The following is a 15813-nucleotide window of genomic DNA, read 5'->3' on the forward strand; positions in this document are numbered from 1 at the left end:
GCACTTGAAGCAGACTGTGGGGAAGCAGGCGCCCAGGGTCGTTGGGGAGCGTCTGCTCCTTCCCTACATCAGTGGGAAGGTGGGTGGCGATGAGGTGGGCCGCGGGTGCCCCGTCACTCTGGATGCCCCTAGGCTGGTGCAGGGCAGGAGCTCAAGAAACAGCCAATTACAGCCGCCGGCTCCCCAGCCCTGACATGGGGTGTGACCTTGACCTGAGAGCAACTGGCCTATGATTACTGTGGCAGGGGTCGGGGGTGGGGTCGAAGGCCCCCACTTCGAGACAGAAATCACAGACCCACTTTTTCTTTAAAGAAAACAAGTTTTATTTTTATAATCAGAACGTTCTAATAAAAATATTATTATAATATTAGCTACCTTTATTTTCTGGGCCTTGGCTCTGTACCAGGCGTGCCGCGAAGTGCTTGCCCACGTCGGTCAGCCCCCTGAGGCCTCCCACTTCCCTGAGGTAGGTCGGAGGGAATGCCCCCAGTGCCCCAGACTCTGCAGCCCACCCTCCCCAGATGCCTCTGCCCATCTCCTCTGCCAGGCTGCCTCTTGGCTCACTCCCCTCCCCTCCCACTCTGAGCCAGGGGCCACCACACAGCCCAGGTGTCCCACCCGGGAATTCCCCGATGGCCTGTTGGAAGCCCCCCCCACCCTGAACTGTGCCCCCAAGGAAGGTGGGATGTGTCTCGGCTCACTCCCACCGCCCAGGCTGGTATACAGCAGGTGACAGCACGAGGGAGGGAGGGTGGGCGGGGCTGTGGGGCTCTGCACTCGGAGGCTCTTGCCACTCAAACGCCCCCTTGGCCAGCATCACCTCGGGCCCCACTCCCTCCCACCCTCTGAGGCCGAGGACGGGGACAAGCGCTGAGACAACCGGCTGTCGCCTAGCCAGAGCAGCCTGGAGACGCCCGCCCTCCGAGGGGCTCCAGGCCCTCCAGCTGGCGGACGCCTTATCCCATGGAAGTCCGGTCCCTGTGTCCTCGGGCGGGGCCGGTGACCCAAGCGAGTCTCTCAGAGTCAAAAATAGGATCTGGATTCTTGGTGGTGGGAGTTCCGGTTGAAAAAATAGACGGACATTCTGACATCATCTTAGTAGCAAAACATCGACGGTAAGAAAGAGAGTCGCAGCTTCGACAGAAAGGGACGCTGCCGGCGGCTGCTGCGGCCGGGAGCCTGGGCAGGGGGCAGGCCGCGCTCTCGAGGATGTGAATTCCGGAGGCAGGTGCCTCCTGCCCCTGCCCCCACGGATGTAGCTGCAGCGCACCCCCACCCCCACGCCCTTGGGCGGTGCTGGACTAAGGCATCTGGAGCGGGACAGAGTCTGCACAGCCTGCCGGGCAGCTGGTCCGCAGACGGGGCAGGTCCTGGCGCTGCTGGGGGGCGGGGAGGGGCGCGAGGCGCGGGAGGAGGGGCGGCGGTGGGGCGAGGTCCGGGGAGATGGGTCCCGGGTGCATCTCCGGACAGCGTTCGGTCAGCCCCGTCCCCTGAGGTCCTCCCCCAAGACGCCGTGGGGCCTGGATCGAAGGAGACGCGGCCTCCAGTCCGGCTGGGATCAGGCGGGCGTCCCAAAGGGTCTCCCGAGGCTGCGGGGCAGCGCCCGGAGCCGCTGGCCGGTGTGGGGGTGCGGGTCCGCGGCCCCCCTCACTGCATCCGGTCGGGCTGCAGCTGCGGCGGCTGGTACTGCACGAAGGCGGCAGCGGGGGCCGCAGCCGACAGCGCCTGAGGCAGGGCGGCCGGGTAGCCGTAGCCCACGAAGCTGGCAGCCGAGGCGGGTGAGGCGGCGTACGGGTACTGGTCGAAGGTGGCCGGCGGGTACTGGGCATAGGCCGGGCTGGCTGGCGTGTACTCGATGTAGGGCGAGGACAGCGACGGGACGGGGGCGGCCGGGATCACCACACTGGGCTGTACGATGGCTTGCGGGTAGATGTAGTGGGGGGTCAGCCTGTGGGGCCAAACACAGAGGGTCAGGGCGAGGAGGCAGGGCTGGGGAGAGCGGCTGCAGGGGGAGGCTGTGTTCCCCGACCCTGGTCTATTTCTCGTCTGTGAAATGGGTGCCATAACCCACCTTCTCTGAACACACCAGACGGGCTCCTATCCCAGGGCCTTTGCACTGGCCGTTTCCACTGCCAGCAACGCACTTCCCGCAGCTATCCGCAGAGCTCCCCCTGCTCCGCGAGCCCTTCCCAGGCACCCCCAGCCCAACCCTACGCTCCACACTCCTGCTATCCCCCGTAGGGCCAGCTATGAGTTGGGGAGGGGTGGGGTGGGCAGACTTAAAAATGATTGACAGTTTTCAGATGGTGACAGCAGAGCATCAAACCCAGTGTGGGCCTTCTGAGCACAGGTCACTGCGAGACTGCCCAGGTCACACCCCACCCCTCCACTTCCCCGTTCATCTTCCCAACATCTGCGATCCGCCAAGTGACATCCTGCATGAAGTACGGGCTCTCCCCCACTCTGTCACTGGCAGCCCAGGGCCCGGCCCAGAGCAGCTCAGCGAACATGTGCTGAGCCACTGTGTGAGCGATGCAGTAAGGACATCGATGAAGATGAAGAGGACAAGGAGAGGCCCTGGGAACAAGGCCACCAACCACCCCCAGTGCCCATGCCCTCACACGGTGACAGTCACACGTGCCCTCAGGCTGCCCTTCACGGCATCATCTTGTTTCACAACAGAGAACGGAGCTCAGGGCTTCAGTGACCTGCCCAGGGCCCCATAGCTGAGTGGACCACAGCAGCATCTACGGGACGGGGACAAACCAGAGGAGCCTGAGTGTCCCCTGCAGGGGAGAGAGCAGCAGCCAACGTCCCTCCAGAGCACGCCACACGTGGCAACCGCGACACCAGGGGCTTCGGCTCAGCCCCCCAAGGACAGAGACCAACGTGGTCTGTCCACGCCACAACAAGCCACGTAGGACACATGCCGGTGTGGATGACCCCTGAATGCTTGCTGAGAGAAAGCTGTGAGACACACGCGGTCGACAGACAACCTGCTTGCGAGCAAAACCCAGGGGGGAACACGGTCAAACCGCCAGGGGCTTTACAAGGGGGCTGGGATGGCCACTGAGGGCCGAAGACAAAGCTCTGAATTAGACGGGGCAGCCGCAGCACACGTCCGTGAATGCTTTCACGCCTGAAGAGAGGAGCTGTTCGGGGACCCGTCCTTACCAGCACAGGGCGGCTCCCAGAGGGACAAACCCTGCAGGAGGGTGAGCCACCGGCGAGGGCAGAGAGCCGGCTGGGCCCAGTGCGGCCAGGGCTGGGACGAGGACCAGTGGGGGCGGGCAGGGCACAGGGGATCTGGGAAGGAGAAGGCGTCTGGCCACACCTGTGCAGGCCTGAGGGGTCCCCAGCTCCAACCTCAGCACCCTTACGGCTGCCATTTGCCCTGCTAGACAGCAGCGCTGCGGTGGTCACCGCAGCAACATGTCCCTGCTGGTTACAGGCTGCCCCCCCCCCACGCCCCAGCTGCTGCAGTGTTCCCAAGGAGACCTGGGCAGCTTCCCCCAGGAACCCCACACTCTTGCTCGGGGCCAAAGCGCCCACTGCCAACCACCTCCGTCCTCCCCCACATAAACAAGAGGCTTGAACAGAGCCAGGCTAAGGTTCAAATCCCACTCGGCATCCCAAGTAGCACAACGGCTTTCTCCCGTGTCTGCTCGGGACAGGGATATGGCGGTGAGCAGAGCGCACAGCCCCCGGACCCCTAGAGCTTGGATTCCAGGACGGGGACAGACACACCAACAACCCAACCCATGACCCGGAGCAGGACTGCGGGGAGTGGGCAGGGAAGGCCTCCCGGAGGAGGGAGCAACTGCACTGAGCCCAGAGGACAAGACAGAGCTAGCCGCGGGGAAGAGCTTTCCAGGCAAAAGGAACAGAAAGGAAAAAGAAGTGCACTGGAGGACCAGGACAAGGGCGGCAGGCTGTGCACTTGAGACCAGATCCCCAAACCCCTCAGCCCTCCACACCTCCGTCCCGCCCCAGCTGCACGCGCTCTGCGGTGCCTCCAATGTTCAAGGCCATCCCTACCTGGGCCCGTACCTGCCACTGCCTCCCCTGGAGCCCTCATCCCAGGGGTGTCCTCTGACCCCACCCGAGGCTGGCCCCATCCCATTCCCTCACCTCCCCTGCATCTCAGCTGAGCCGTGGGGAGGGTTCTGTCCCGGCGCCTAGCTCCGGAGAGTACCGGGCACACCGTGCTGCTCGAACAACCTGTGGGACCAGCGTCCCCGCTGAGAAACACAAGGGGCTCTGCAGTCGGGACGCCTCTCAGGAAAGGGGCCAACTGCAGACACGAGGAAGCGTGTCTTGGTGCAGAGCCCACTGGGACGTCCCTGGCCCCATCAGTGCCCCCATCCAGCTTCAGGAGCCTCAGGAACATTCCTGAACTGGCAGCTACAGAAGCATGAAGCCCAGAACTTCTCCAAACATGGGCAGGGATGCCCCTGCCTGAGACACCCAAATGTTTAATAAAACATTGATAAAACACCCAAATGTTTGATAAAAACATGGATCCCCTGCAGACCGAGAAGTCAGATAGGGTCTGGGAATCTGCACTGGACAGGCCCCCCAAGGATTCAGATACACGCCTACACGCCAGACACACTGCCTAGACCTGGGCTGTGCTGTCCACAGCAGGACGCAGGGCTTTAAAAATGACAGGTTTGTGGCCATATCCCAGCCCCTACCCCCAGGTCCAGCCAGCAGAGGCAGTGGCCACACTTAACGAGGTTCTACACTCTCCCCTGCCAGGACCCGACCTCTGTCCTGGCCACCCCGGGGACACACCGACGTGGTGTGAGCCAGTATGTTTTAGGTCGGGGAGGAAGAGAGCCCCCGGTTTGCGGACACGTCAGGAGACCGCACCTCTGCAGCATTCACCTCCTCCCTGGGGTGCCGCACCCCCCCAGCCCTCTGCGACAAGGCTGAGATAACTTACAAAGCAGGAGCGTCACCCCATTCCCAGAGACGGACGGTGAGGCTCAGAGAGGCCTGGATGGCACCGTCACACGGCCAGGGAGCGGCAACGTGCGGCTGGCCTCCTTGTCCATGCACTGCCTGCGACCTGTGCCCGCAAGGATGGGCACTGGCTGGAGCCTGTGACCCTGGGCTCACCTCGGGGGCCAGCCCACGTCTCCAGGAAGCCACCCAGATGGCAGATGGCAGAGCAGCCCCAGTCCACGACCCGGCAGCCCCCGGTGACTCTGTCCCTGCTGAGGAGCTCAGTGTATCCAGAGACTGGACCCTGGACAGTGTGTGCACCCCAGACTCAGATCCAAAGGAAAAGGAGTAATGGCGGCAGGTCCTGCTGCACAGTGAGGCCAGGAAAGATGACGGCGCTGGGGGCGTCGAGCAGAAGGGGCCGCAGAGCAACCCCCCACCCCCCTCGCAGGCAGGGAACGGGCCCCACGCCGTCCCACGCCGTCTCCCTCCTGCACGTTGGCCCCACAGCTCTGCCTCTGGGGACTTAACAGAGGTTGGCCTCAGCGCCCGCTGTGAGACCCGGGACCCTCCACCAGCACACCGGATCTCAGCCCAGGCGACTCTGTCCCTCGAGGGACACTAGGCCATACCCAGAACATTTCTGTGGTCCCTCAGGTGGGTGGAGCCCAAGGAGGCCACCGGCTCCCCACCAGGCACAGGGGCACACAGCTCAGAGAATCCTCTGGCATCACAGCTCCTCCCACGTGGAAAGAGCCTGCCAGACGAACTACAAAGCCAAGGGCAGATACGAGGCTCTTCGGTGCTTTCACGACCAGATGCCCTCGCCCGGGGCTGGGAAGGAGGCCAGGTGGGCATGGGCAGAGCTGGAGGGGTGCGCCCACGCGCTGGCGAGCGGCACACACACACACACACACACACACACACACAGGGGAGCCCCGGGCTCTGGGGTGAGAGAGAGCACCCAGCCAAACCACCTGTCTGAGGACAACCCCACACCCTCCCCGGGCCACGTGGCAGCAGGGGGAGGCCGTGGCCCCAGGGGACACGGGTGGATGTGCCCAGCAGGTTCCTCGCTGCTCCCATTATTCCCCAGAGAGATCAGGACACCGCCGGCCTCCACATTCCTGATCTGCAGGCCTCTGAAAAGGGCATGGCCCTCACAACACTCCGTGCTGACCGAGGCTGGTCCGCCGGGCCTGCCCACTCTCCCTCCGCCACAGCCCTGTTCCACCCCATGCACCCAGCCTCCTCACTCCCACCCCCGGTCCCCGAATTCTCCCTATTCTCCACGCTAGCGCCCTCCCCCCCACCCCCGCCATATCTCTCCAGGTCAAGCCTCCACCCACCACAACACAACGTGGCAGCGGTATCACAGTCCCCACCCCAATCTGGTGGCCAGAGGATCATCTTAAAAACATCCAAGAGGGCGTCTGGGTGGCTCAGCGCATTAAGCCGCTGCCTTTGGCTCGGGTCGTGGTCTCAGGGTCCTGGGATCGAACCCCGCATCGAGCTCTCTGCTCAGCAGGGAGCCTGCTTCCCCCCCCCCTCTCTGCCTGCCTCTCTGCCTAGGTGTGATCTCTGTCAAATAAATAAATAAAATCTTTAAAAAAAAAAAAAATCCAAGAGACCACCAGGTCAGCCCCAGGACCAGACCTCTCCTGTGACCTCCACACTGCCCAGAACCAAACTGCTCCCACACAGCTCCCCACACAACCAGGCCTCAACTTTCCCCAACTTATCTACTCACTGTTCCCACTCCCACCAGACTCAAGGAGCACCTCTACCACAGGACCTTCGCACCTGCTACTGCCTCTGCTTGCAGACATCTTCCCACAGCTCAAACCTCATCTCCAAGGCCAATGCCAGCACACCCCACCCACGACCAGTTTTATTTCCTTCTCACGACCTGAAACCTCCTGGTCATTTTCTTTCTGTTCTCCTGTTTCCTCCACAAAAACAAAACCGAAGCCCTATGAGGGAAGGTGCTTGGGCTGACTGCTGGGTCCCAAGCACACAGCACATCATCTGTCAAGGGCTGAGGGCCCCCACGCAGGCCCCAGGATGGCTGGCACCCAGGTGGCAGAGGAGACTCCCCCAAGGTTGCCAACGGTTTCCTGGGCCAGCAGTTGAAGCCCCTCCGAAGGCTCTAGAAGCAGCCCAGTCTGCAGCAGCTCTGCTCAGCAAGTCACAGGTGGGGGGGCCCCGGGGAGGCTGAACCTGCTGGATCAATTCAAGGCTGGTTTTGGTGTTTGCCAGGTTCCTGGCAGCCCCAGCACTGCCTCTGTGGGGATGGGACCGCCGTGAAGCTTCAATGCTCTGTGCACCCCGGAGAGCCTGGCAGCACCAGAGACCCACCCCCTCCCCAGGCTTGAGGGAGGGCAAGGAAGAGCCCCCAAGCCAGCCAAGGCACACAGAAGATCCTGTGTCCCAGCCACCCCAGCCCAGCCCCAGGAGAGCAGCCTCGGAGCCCTGGAGGGGGAACCGGTCCAGGCAGCAGCAGGGTTCCTCCCGCCAGGTACCATGACGACCTGTGGGACTGGACTCTCGCGGCCCCAGTGCAGGCCACCGGGGAGCCGTGATGTTAGCTGGGACCCAAGGTGCCCGTGTTAACCACACAGCACCCCCGCTGACTAGGCCCAGGGAAAGCCCAGGGGTCCAGACGCGAGAACCCGGACTCGATCTGTTTCCCCTTCTGCCAGCCAAGAGTGCCACTGAGCCCCAGAGCACCCAGTGGGTCCCCGGAGGTCCCTTAAGAAGGCCGAGGTCTCGGGGCTCTGAGCCGCAGGGCCGGCGAGCTCCCAGGCAGACGGGGTGCTGGCACGGCCAAGGGCAGCCGGCACCCAGGGCCCAGACAACCGGCCACACTCTTCGCACACTCGGAGCAGAACTCCGCCAGAAGGAATCGCTGCAACACTAGAGGCTTCCATGTCTGAATGCAAAGCCATCCCCAAAAATAAAACAGGCAAATGAGCCCATTTCACTTTTTTCTGCTCCCTAGAGGTTTTGGCCTGCCGTATTGGGACACCGAGGCAGCCGCTGGGGGTGCGGTGCGAGGCTCTGGACGCAGGGAGGGGCCTCAAGCCGGGCGCCAACACTGGCAGGAAACAGGCCCCGCGCCCGGGAATCCCCGTAGGGGGACGTGAAGGCTCCCGGGGCCACCCGCCAGCAGGCAAGGGTAGGGGTAGCAGGCACAAGGCAGGTAAGATGTACAGTCGTGGGACAGCACCAGGCCTGGGCACGGCATCTCCACCCCAACGTGTCCGAACCTGAATTCCCACTGTTCCCCCAAACCTTCCTCCACACCTGCCTCCCCTTCCCCAAGGTCGATCCAATCTCCGCTTGTTCAGCGCAAAGCTCTGGAATCATCCCGGGCGCCTTTCACACATTCTTTAAAATGTACCCAGAATCCCGCAGCTGCTCACGCTGGCGTCGGAGCCAGCAGCCACTATGGCCTTGCACGGGGACTGCCATGGGGACTGCCGTGGGCACGGCCAGAGCCTCCCTGTGGCCTCGGCAGTGAGGGCCCGCCCAGCAGCCAAGGGATGCTCTCAAGACACGAGGCCCTCATCCCCTCGGCTCACCTCCATCCCACATCAGTCAGAGTAAAATCTAAACGCATCCCAGGGCCCCCCACTCCCCACTTCCTCCTGCTGGCACCCCAGCCCAGCTGCTCTCCCCCCACGGTGCCTCCTGCCACCTGGGCTCCCTGCGCACGCCCCTCTGCACCCCTCACGGGGCATGGCTCCCCCTCGTCCCCAGCCCTGGCCTGCAGCAAAGGAAGCAGGCACCTGCGGACCGACCCGGCTGGTGAGAGCCCTCCAGCCTCCTCCTTCCCCCGACACAGGTGGCAGTGGGAGCCTGATGGCAGACTTCCCCCCACGACCCCGCCGAGGCCTCATCCTGCCCACATGGAGATGGGGAAGCTGAGGAAAAGTCATGGCCCAAGGTGAGGCACACAGCAGTGGTGAAAGGGCCTCCAGCCTCCTCGGCTGGGGCTCAGGTCTCCGCAGCAGGGAGCCTGGGAACACTGCCCGGTCCCCCCTCACCCGCCCCAGGGCACACCCACGCAGTGGCCGGCAGAAGGCCTTCCCTGCTGGGGCAGTGGGCCAGAGCCAGGAGCTCCTCCTCCCGAGGAAGCCCAGGGCCGCCCGGAGGCTGGTTTCTGTTACAGCCGCCGCCGCCGGGGACAAACAACAGGTGTGCACGGGCGGCCCACAGGGGAGGGCCACACGCCGGCCCACGCCTCGCTCCAGTGGGTGCCAAACAGGAAGCTTACAGTGTGGGGAGCAGGGCCACCCCAGGCACCCTGAAAGTAAAAACAAGCCGGGTGACGCCACAGCAGGCACCAACTTCCTCCCAGGCCCCACGGCCTCCGGCTCTGACCTCACATCCTGCTGTGCCCCCAAGATGGTGACCGACCCCCCCACCCCCTGCAAGGCTCTGCCACTCACTCCCACACCACCCGACGCGCCTTTATTTACTTAGGCTTGTGAAACAATGGTAGAACCCCAAGAAGCTGCAACAACGGTCAGGGAGGTCCTGTGGGCCCTCCTCCAGTGTCCCCCAGGGGTGACATCTCCCACCACCCAGCATGTTACCAACACCAGGAGCCTGATGCCGGCTGGCGGCTCTTAGCTAAGCTGGAGGCCCTGGTCAGATGTCAGCCCTTTTTGGCATGTTTGTCCGGGACACTCCGTCACCAGCCCAGATGGCCCGCCCACCGTGACAAGCACCAGGCAGAACCACCCCCCATAAGGACCTCCCCCCAACCCAGGGTCGCTCCCCCCAACACCACTGCCGGACCCTCACGGGCACAGAAGAGTCCTTAATGGTCTGGCGTCCCCGCAGGATGGCAAGGACCCTGAGGCGGGGAACCGACTGTGTCTGTCTTCTGTCAAGTATCCCGGGCCCAGGGCCTGGCGTCCAGCACACTGAAGGCCTGACGAAGGACGGACGGACTCTGAGCCCTGTGTGCGCCACGCTTCTGAGGACATGGCCATTTTCCTGTCCATCCCCAGGCCCCCTCCCACCCTGGTGACCTGGGGACTGGGCACAGACCCCTCAGCGCACACACGCCTGTGGCCTAGTGACGGCGAGGGCAGTGGGGGCCTCACAGGGGGACTGGACGCTGTCCAAGTCAGGGCACACACTGTCTGAAGAGGATTCCGTGACGGTCGCCAGTCCTGGGGTGTCTGGTTCTGGTTTGTCCAAGAACTGCCCAGACGGAGGCGTAGGGGCCTCATGGAAGGAAGGAGGGTGCTAGAGCCTCCCAGCCGCACACAGCGGAGCTCAGGCAAGTTTCTCCCCGCCCAGCTCACCCAGAGCCTCCACAGGCAGCTAGGTCAGCAGGCCTTGTCAGGGCGCTGCCGCGAGATGGGTCCCTGAAAAATCCCAAATCTTACTGCGTGGTACCTGCAACGTGGGCCCCAGTATGAGCTCGAGCACACCCTGGGATCCCTGCTCCAGCACACAGCGACCCAGCTATCTGGGACCCGGGGCCTGGCCGCCCCCACAATCCCCTGGCACGGAGCGGGGCTTGTGGTGAAGGGGCACGAAGGCCACAGCAAGGCCCCCTTAACAACAGGGGCGGGGGCTGTGCCCAGAGAAGCAGCTGGCTCTTCAAACATAGCCCAAAAAGAGGCTCCAAGTGCAGCCAGGCCCGGGACAAATCTCAGATCCTGGCAGGCCTCGGGCCCAAGCCTGGACACACACACTTTGACACCAGGAGGTCCCTTCCAGGGCAAACCCAAAACTGCGCCCGAGATGTGCCCTCTTCAAACGGCTCTGAACTTTCCTGCCTATGGGCTGCGGACTGTCCCACCCAGGCAGCGAAGAGAGCCTGTGGCCTCAGTCGTGTCCTCCCGTGATGAAGTCACTTGTCACCTGCCAAGGAAAGACCCTCCCAACCTCAGGCCCTGAACCCTCAGTTACAAGACACGGAGTGCCGGGAAGGTCCTGAAAGACCCCAATCCGCTTTAAAAAACACAGGGCAGGGGAAAAAGCTTAACATGTAAGAAGTTCTTGGGGCGATCTTTGGAGCTGACGTTTAGGACCCAACAGGCCAAAAGGCTCGTGCCGCAGCCTTGCCCGAAAGCAGGGCTGTGGAATCTCTGTAACTGTCTACGCCGCAGGATCGAAGTCAGGAAGCCTGCGGGAAGTTCGGCCAGGCAGGAGAGGGGTTAACTGCTTTCAAAAGCCCGAGCTGCCCGGCTCCGGCTCCCACCGCGCCCTCGGCCAGCGGCAGGCCAGGCCTCCCTGCCAGCCCCAGCGTCCGGCGCCCACTGCTGAGTCAGGCCGGCCGCGCTCCCGCCCGATTGTTCTCGTTCGCAAAGACAAAAGACAAAAGGGACGCTGACGGCCCAACTCTCCGGACAGAGGGGCACTGTGGGGGGTAGGGGGGACGGCTGACCCCGGGCAGCCCCACCCCACCTCTCTGGGGACAGCACCCCTAGGGGCCCCTCCCACCACCCCAGAGCCTGGTGGGAGGGCGGCGTGACCCTGAGAGGCTTCGGTCCACCGGCCGCTGGAAACGAAGAGCTGGACGGTCCCTCTGACCCCTTGTCCCTGTTTGGGTCTCCGCCCCCTGGCAACCGGCAAATAGAGCTGGCGGCCTCCTCATTGTCACGGGTGTCAGATGCCAGCCAGAGATTCAGTTACCAAACACTGTCACCTGAAGTCAGGGACGCACAGCGGTAAGATCCGTGCTAACCCCCACGACCCTTGTGTGCATGGCATGCAAGGGGCCCTGAGGGGAAAGGTTGGGGCACCCTTCCCAGCCGCCCGCCCCAGAGAGTGGCAGAGCAGACTGTGGGCTCGGAGCCAGCCAGCCTGGTTTCAGACCGTGTCACTCAGGTCCCCCTGGCAGACCATGAACCTCTGCCTCAGTTTCCTCATGGAGGAAGTGAGGATAACATCGGTTCCGACCTCAGAGGGCTGTCGTGAGGACAGGAGGGAGTGGGGGCCGGGGCACGGAGCACCCAGCCCCAGGGGCTGGCACTGCGGGGAGGCCTTATCATTTCCATCCGGGAAACAACAGATGAGGCACCATCACCAGCCGAGTGGCCCGGCTGGACCGTGCCGGAGCCGGGACTGGAACTCTGTAGGCTCCAGAGGCTGAGTCTTGATGGTTATTGGAGGCTTAGAGCAGCTGTAATGGATCAGAAAAGAGCTTGAACTTGGGAGGGGAAGGCACTGCTTCATCTGAAGCAGGACGGAGCCACAGGTGTTCCCGGCCTGTGCCCTGAGCTTCGTGCACCCGGCGGCCCCCTCCGGCTCCAGTCCCAGCCGCGTGGGATGGACCTGGGGAACAGAGCCAAGGCTATGGAAATTGAAGAACGCCCTCCCCATGTGACCTGAATCCCAAAGAGGAAGGACTAGGGTGATGGCAGGTGTCCCTAGATACCTTCCAAGACGGCTCCAGGCGCTGATGAAGCAGATCCCAGGGCAAGAAGGAAACCCAGAACCACCTGCTCCCGGCCGCCCCCGGGCTCCCTCCCAGAGAACAGACCAAGAGCTGAGCTCCCACACACGCCAATCCACGTCAAGGCCACCACGCAGACACAGATGCTGCCTGTCTGGGCAAGCACCCCCAAGTCGCCCCCGAAGGGAGGTGACAAGAGCAAGTCCTCGGCCATCTGTCTGATCTGCGCAGTCCACCGGAGCCCAGATACCACCCTTGCCCGGGAGCCAGGCCACCCCTGAGCTTGGCCTTCCTAGGGCAGACGCAGACACAGACACACACTCACACAACGTGCAGCACAAAACCCAAGGCCGGGATCTGGTCTCTGAGAGCTTAGAAAGTGCTGACATCCTACAATGGGCCAACTGTCTGGTAACGGCCCTCGCCACCCTCATCAACCTGCTCCTGGCCCTGGGGCACACGGCCGACATCAATCATGGGGCTGGGAAGTCACACCGCAGGGCAGGCTCCTTTGTGGCCCCGAAGTGTGTGTGCCCTTCCGCAAGCAGCTGCCGAGACACAGTAGAAGTTTCCAAAAAAAAAAAAAAAAAATGAGGACAGAGTGGGATGGGCCACACCAAAGCACGGCGGACAAAAGGTCCATAGGCCGGGCCCCCTTGGGCTGGACATCTGGCCTGGGGCCTGTCTCACCTGCTGCAGCTCGCCTAGGCACCAGACCCTGGGAGGCAGAGACCTGCTGCCACCATCTGTCAGTCACCAGAGCAAGTCACCAGGCCCCCTGAGGAGAGCCCAGCCGCCAGCCCCACAGAACGTGGGCCATGTTTCCAGAGTGTTCCTGGGCCCCCGCCGGGCCCAGTCGGAAGCTCTCCACCCACAGGGCTCAGAGATGCCGCTACCGTCCCTGTTTCCCAGGGAGGAAACTGAGGCACAGATGGCTGCGTAAGCCACTAGAGGCCACACACCTAGCAAGGGGGAAGCCAGGACTGGAGACTAGGCTGGCAGGCTCCTGTGCCCACGCACTGTGGCCTCTGTCGGGGAGTGGAGAAGCACTCTCTGCCTTCTCTTAGTTCTCCCAGCCTACCACGCCCTGCCCGCCCTCAGAACACAATCCCGTTTCTGGGAATCAGAGCAAGTGTGGAGGCGAACAGCACAACCCACGCTGTGGGGCCAGCAGCCCTGGGGAGAAAAAAACACCTTTGGACCGAGGGGCGCCCGTGGCCTGCTCCGGGTGGTCTGCCACCCCACCGCCAACCCAGCCCCCAGCAGCCACATCCACTCACCCGTAAGTCCGCTGGATCAAGGTGGGGTGAAGCTGCTGTACGCCAATGGCAAAGCCTAAAATGAGACAGCAGTCAGGGGCTCGGCCTCAGCCCAGGGAGCAGGAGCACACAGCTGTACCCCCTGCCCCCATCCCCAACAAAAGGGACCCATAATGGGCTTCCTCTACACTCCCAGGCCACCATCCCACCAAGCCCAAAGCGCCCTGCCCAAGCCAGACAGGGTGGCAGCAGTCTCTGGCGGTGGGTCCTCCCACTCTCCAGCCCCGGGAACCAACTTCCTCCTGTCCTCCAAGACAGCTGAGGACTGGGTGACGTGCCCTCCTCACCCTGCCCCACGCGTAGGGTGCCTCCCATGCCCCTAGACCAAGGTGTCCAGCTCCCAAGCTGGGGGAGGACGGCCTCGTGATGGTTCTGCAAGCACATGATAGCAGACAGCCACTCCTGGGGCAGGGCCACGGAGGGGGGGCCGTTTCCACCCCACAGATACCAACACTGAATATAGCAATCAAGGCGAGCCCGGGGAAGGAAAACACAGGTTCTCTCACCCGTCTGGAGGCTCCTCGGCTTGGCACCCAGATAGGCCAGGTTCACGTTGGCCTTGCGGCCGTCAATGTTGGGATTAGGGTCTTTGCAAGCTCGCTCAGCTGCTGCCCGGTCGGCCATGGTCACCTGGAGGAGCACAGACGGTTCAGGGGCTTCCCTTACTGGGTGGGAGGAGCAGAGGGTTCTGCTCCCGAAAGAGGCCCTCACTTCCCCCTCTGTGGGGGTGGGGGTGGGGGACAGTGACCCAGAACCTCTGGCCCCATCTCCACTGGCCTCCCACCCTGGGGCCCTCCCACAGAGGCGCCCCTGGATTCCAGCTCCTCCCTCCAAGTTCACGCGCTGGGAAACCCAGCCTTCAAGGACAGAAAGGATGCCCAGGGGAAACAAGGCACCCTCCCCCGCCCCAGGGAAGGCAGCTGCCCCAGCCCTTTCGGCCGCTTGCCCGTGGGGGGTGCGAGCGTCCTCATGGGAGAGGTTGGGGGACGCTACTTAGAAGGGAAGGAGGAGACAATTCTTCAGGCCGTTTTTTACTTAAACTGATGTTTCCTTGGGGTGGTTAAGGGAGCTTTTGTAAAATACTGGAGAGGGGGTACTAAAGGCCTCCAAAGCGCCTTGAGGAGAAGCCTCGGCTCCTGCTTGCTTGTTGCTCCAGGAGGTCCTGGCAGCAGCCAACTGTCCCCAAAACCTCTCCGCAAACTCAGAAGTGCTAACTGAACACAGCGGTTCTGCCTTTTAAACCGGGAGCGGGGTGGGGGAGGGAGCCGGGGCCAGGTAGCGGCGGCGCGACCGGCTGGAGCGTGAACCTCCGCCCCCGAGCCCAGGAGGGGGCGGCAGGTGCCGGGGCGGCTGGGCGTGCGCCCGCCGGTTGACTCAGCGCCCCCCGGCGCGATAAGTGCGGGACGGGGTGCGCGCCCGGCCGCGGGGCCACTTACGAAGCCGTAGCCGCGGGACTTGCCCGTCTGACGGTCGGTGATGACCACGGCCTCCTCGATGTCCCCGAAGCCCTCGAAGTACTTCCTGAGCGAGGAGTCGGTGGTGTGGTAGGGCAGGCCGCCCACGAAGATCTTGGTGAACGTGGTGTCCTTCTGCGAGCCGTGCATGGCGCCGGGGGCGGCCGGGGGCCGCGGGAAGCCCGCGCTCGGAGCGCACGGCGCGGGCTGCAGCAGCATGGGGGGGGCGCCCCGCCGCCTACAGACCCGGGCCGCGAGGCGCTGGGCTCATGGGCGGCGGCGGGGAGCGAGCAGGGCAGCACCGGCGCCGGTCCAGCCGCCGGGCCCGTCCACTCGCGGGCCGCTCGCGCCGTGTGCGCCTCGCTGCGCTGCGCTCTGGCCGGCGCTGCGGGTACTCTGCGCCCCGGCGCCCGCCCCCGGGCTTTGTAAGCGGCCCCGCCCCCAGCCAGCCGCGGCCCCGCCCCCCAAACCGCGGCCCCGCCCCGCCCCGGGCGCGCAGGGGCCGCCGGGAAGCGTAGTCCCGGCCCCGCCCCGCCCCGCGGGCCCGGGAAACCCTGGGGCGGGGCGGGGCTGGGGAGCGGCGGGCCAACTCCACTGTCCCTCCGCAAGAGGGGCGGTCCGCATACCCCCCGGATTCCCGCCACTGCCCTCGAGCAGTGAACTAGAG

The 15813-nt window shown here is 64.0% G+C and overlaps 1 protein-coding gene across 1 annotated transcript; it reads right to left on the reverse strand.

The window, feature by feature from the left end:
• Positions 1–299: 299 nt before the first annotated feature.
• Positions 300–15507, reverse strand: RBM38 (RNA binding motif protein 38). The gene is made up of 4 exons (XM_044262777.1): positions 15129–15507; positions 14199–14322; positions 13654–13708; positions 300–1948 (listed from the first exon to the last, which is right to left on the reverse strand). The coding sequence occupies exons 1-4, from the start codon at positions 15363–15365 to the stop codon at positions 1648–1650; spliced, it is 717 nt and encodes a 238-aa protein (XP_044118712.1). The 5' UTR covers positions 15366–15507; the 3' UTR covers positions 300–1647.
• Positions 15508–15813: the final 306 nt, after the last annotated feature.

This window comes from Neovison vison, chromosome 8 (assembly GCF_020171115.1).
Source record: "Neovison vison isolate M4711 chromosome 8, ASM_NN_V1, whole genome shotgun sequence".
Taxonomy (NCBI): domain Eukaryota; kingdom Metazoa; phylum Chordata; class Mammalia; order Carnivora; family Mustelidae; genus Neogale; species Neogale vison.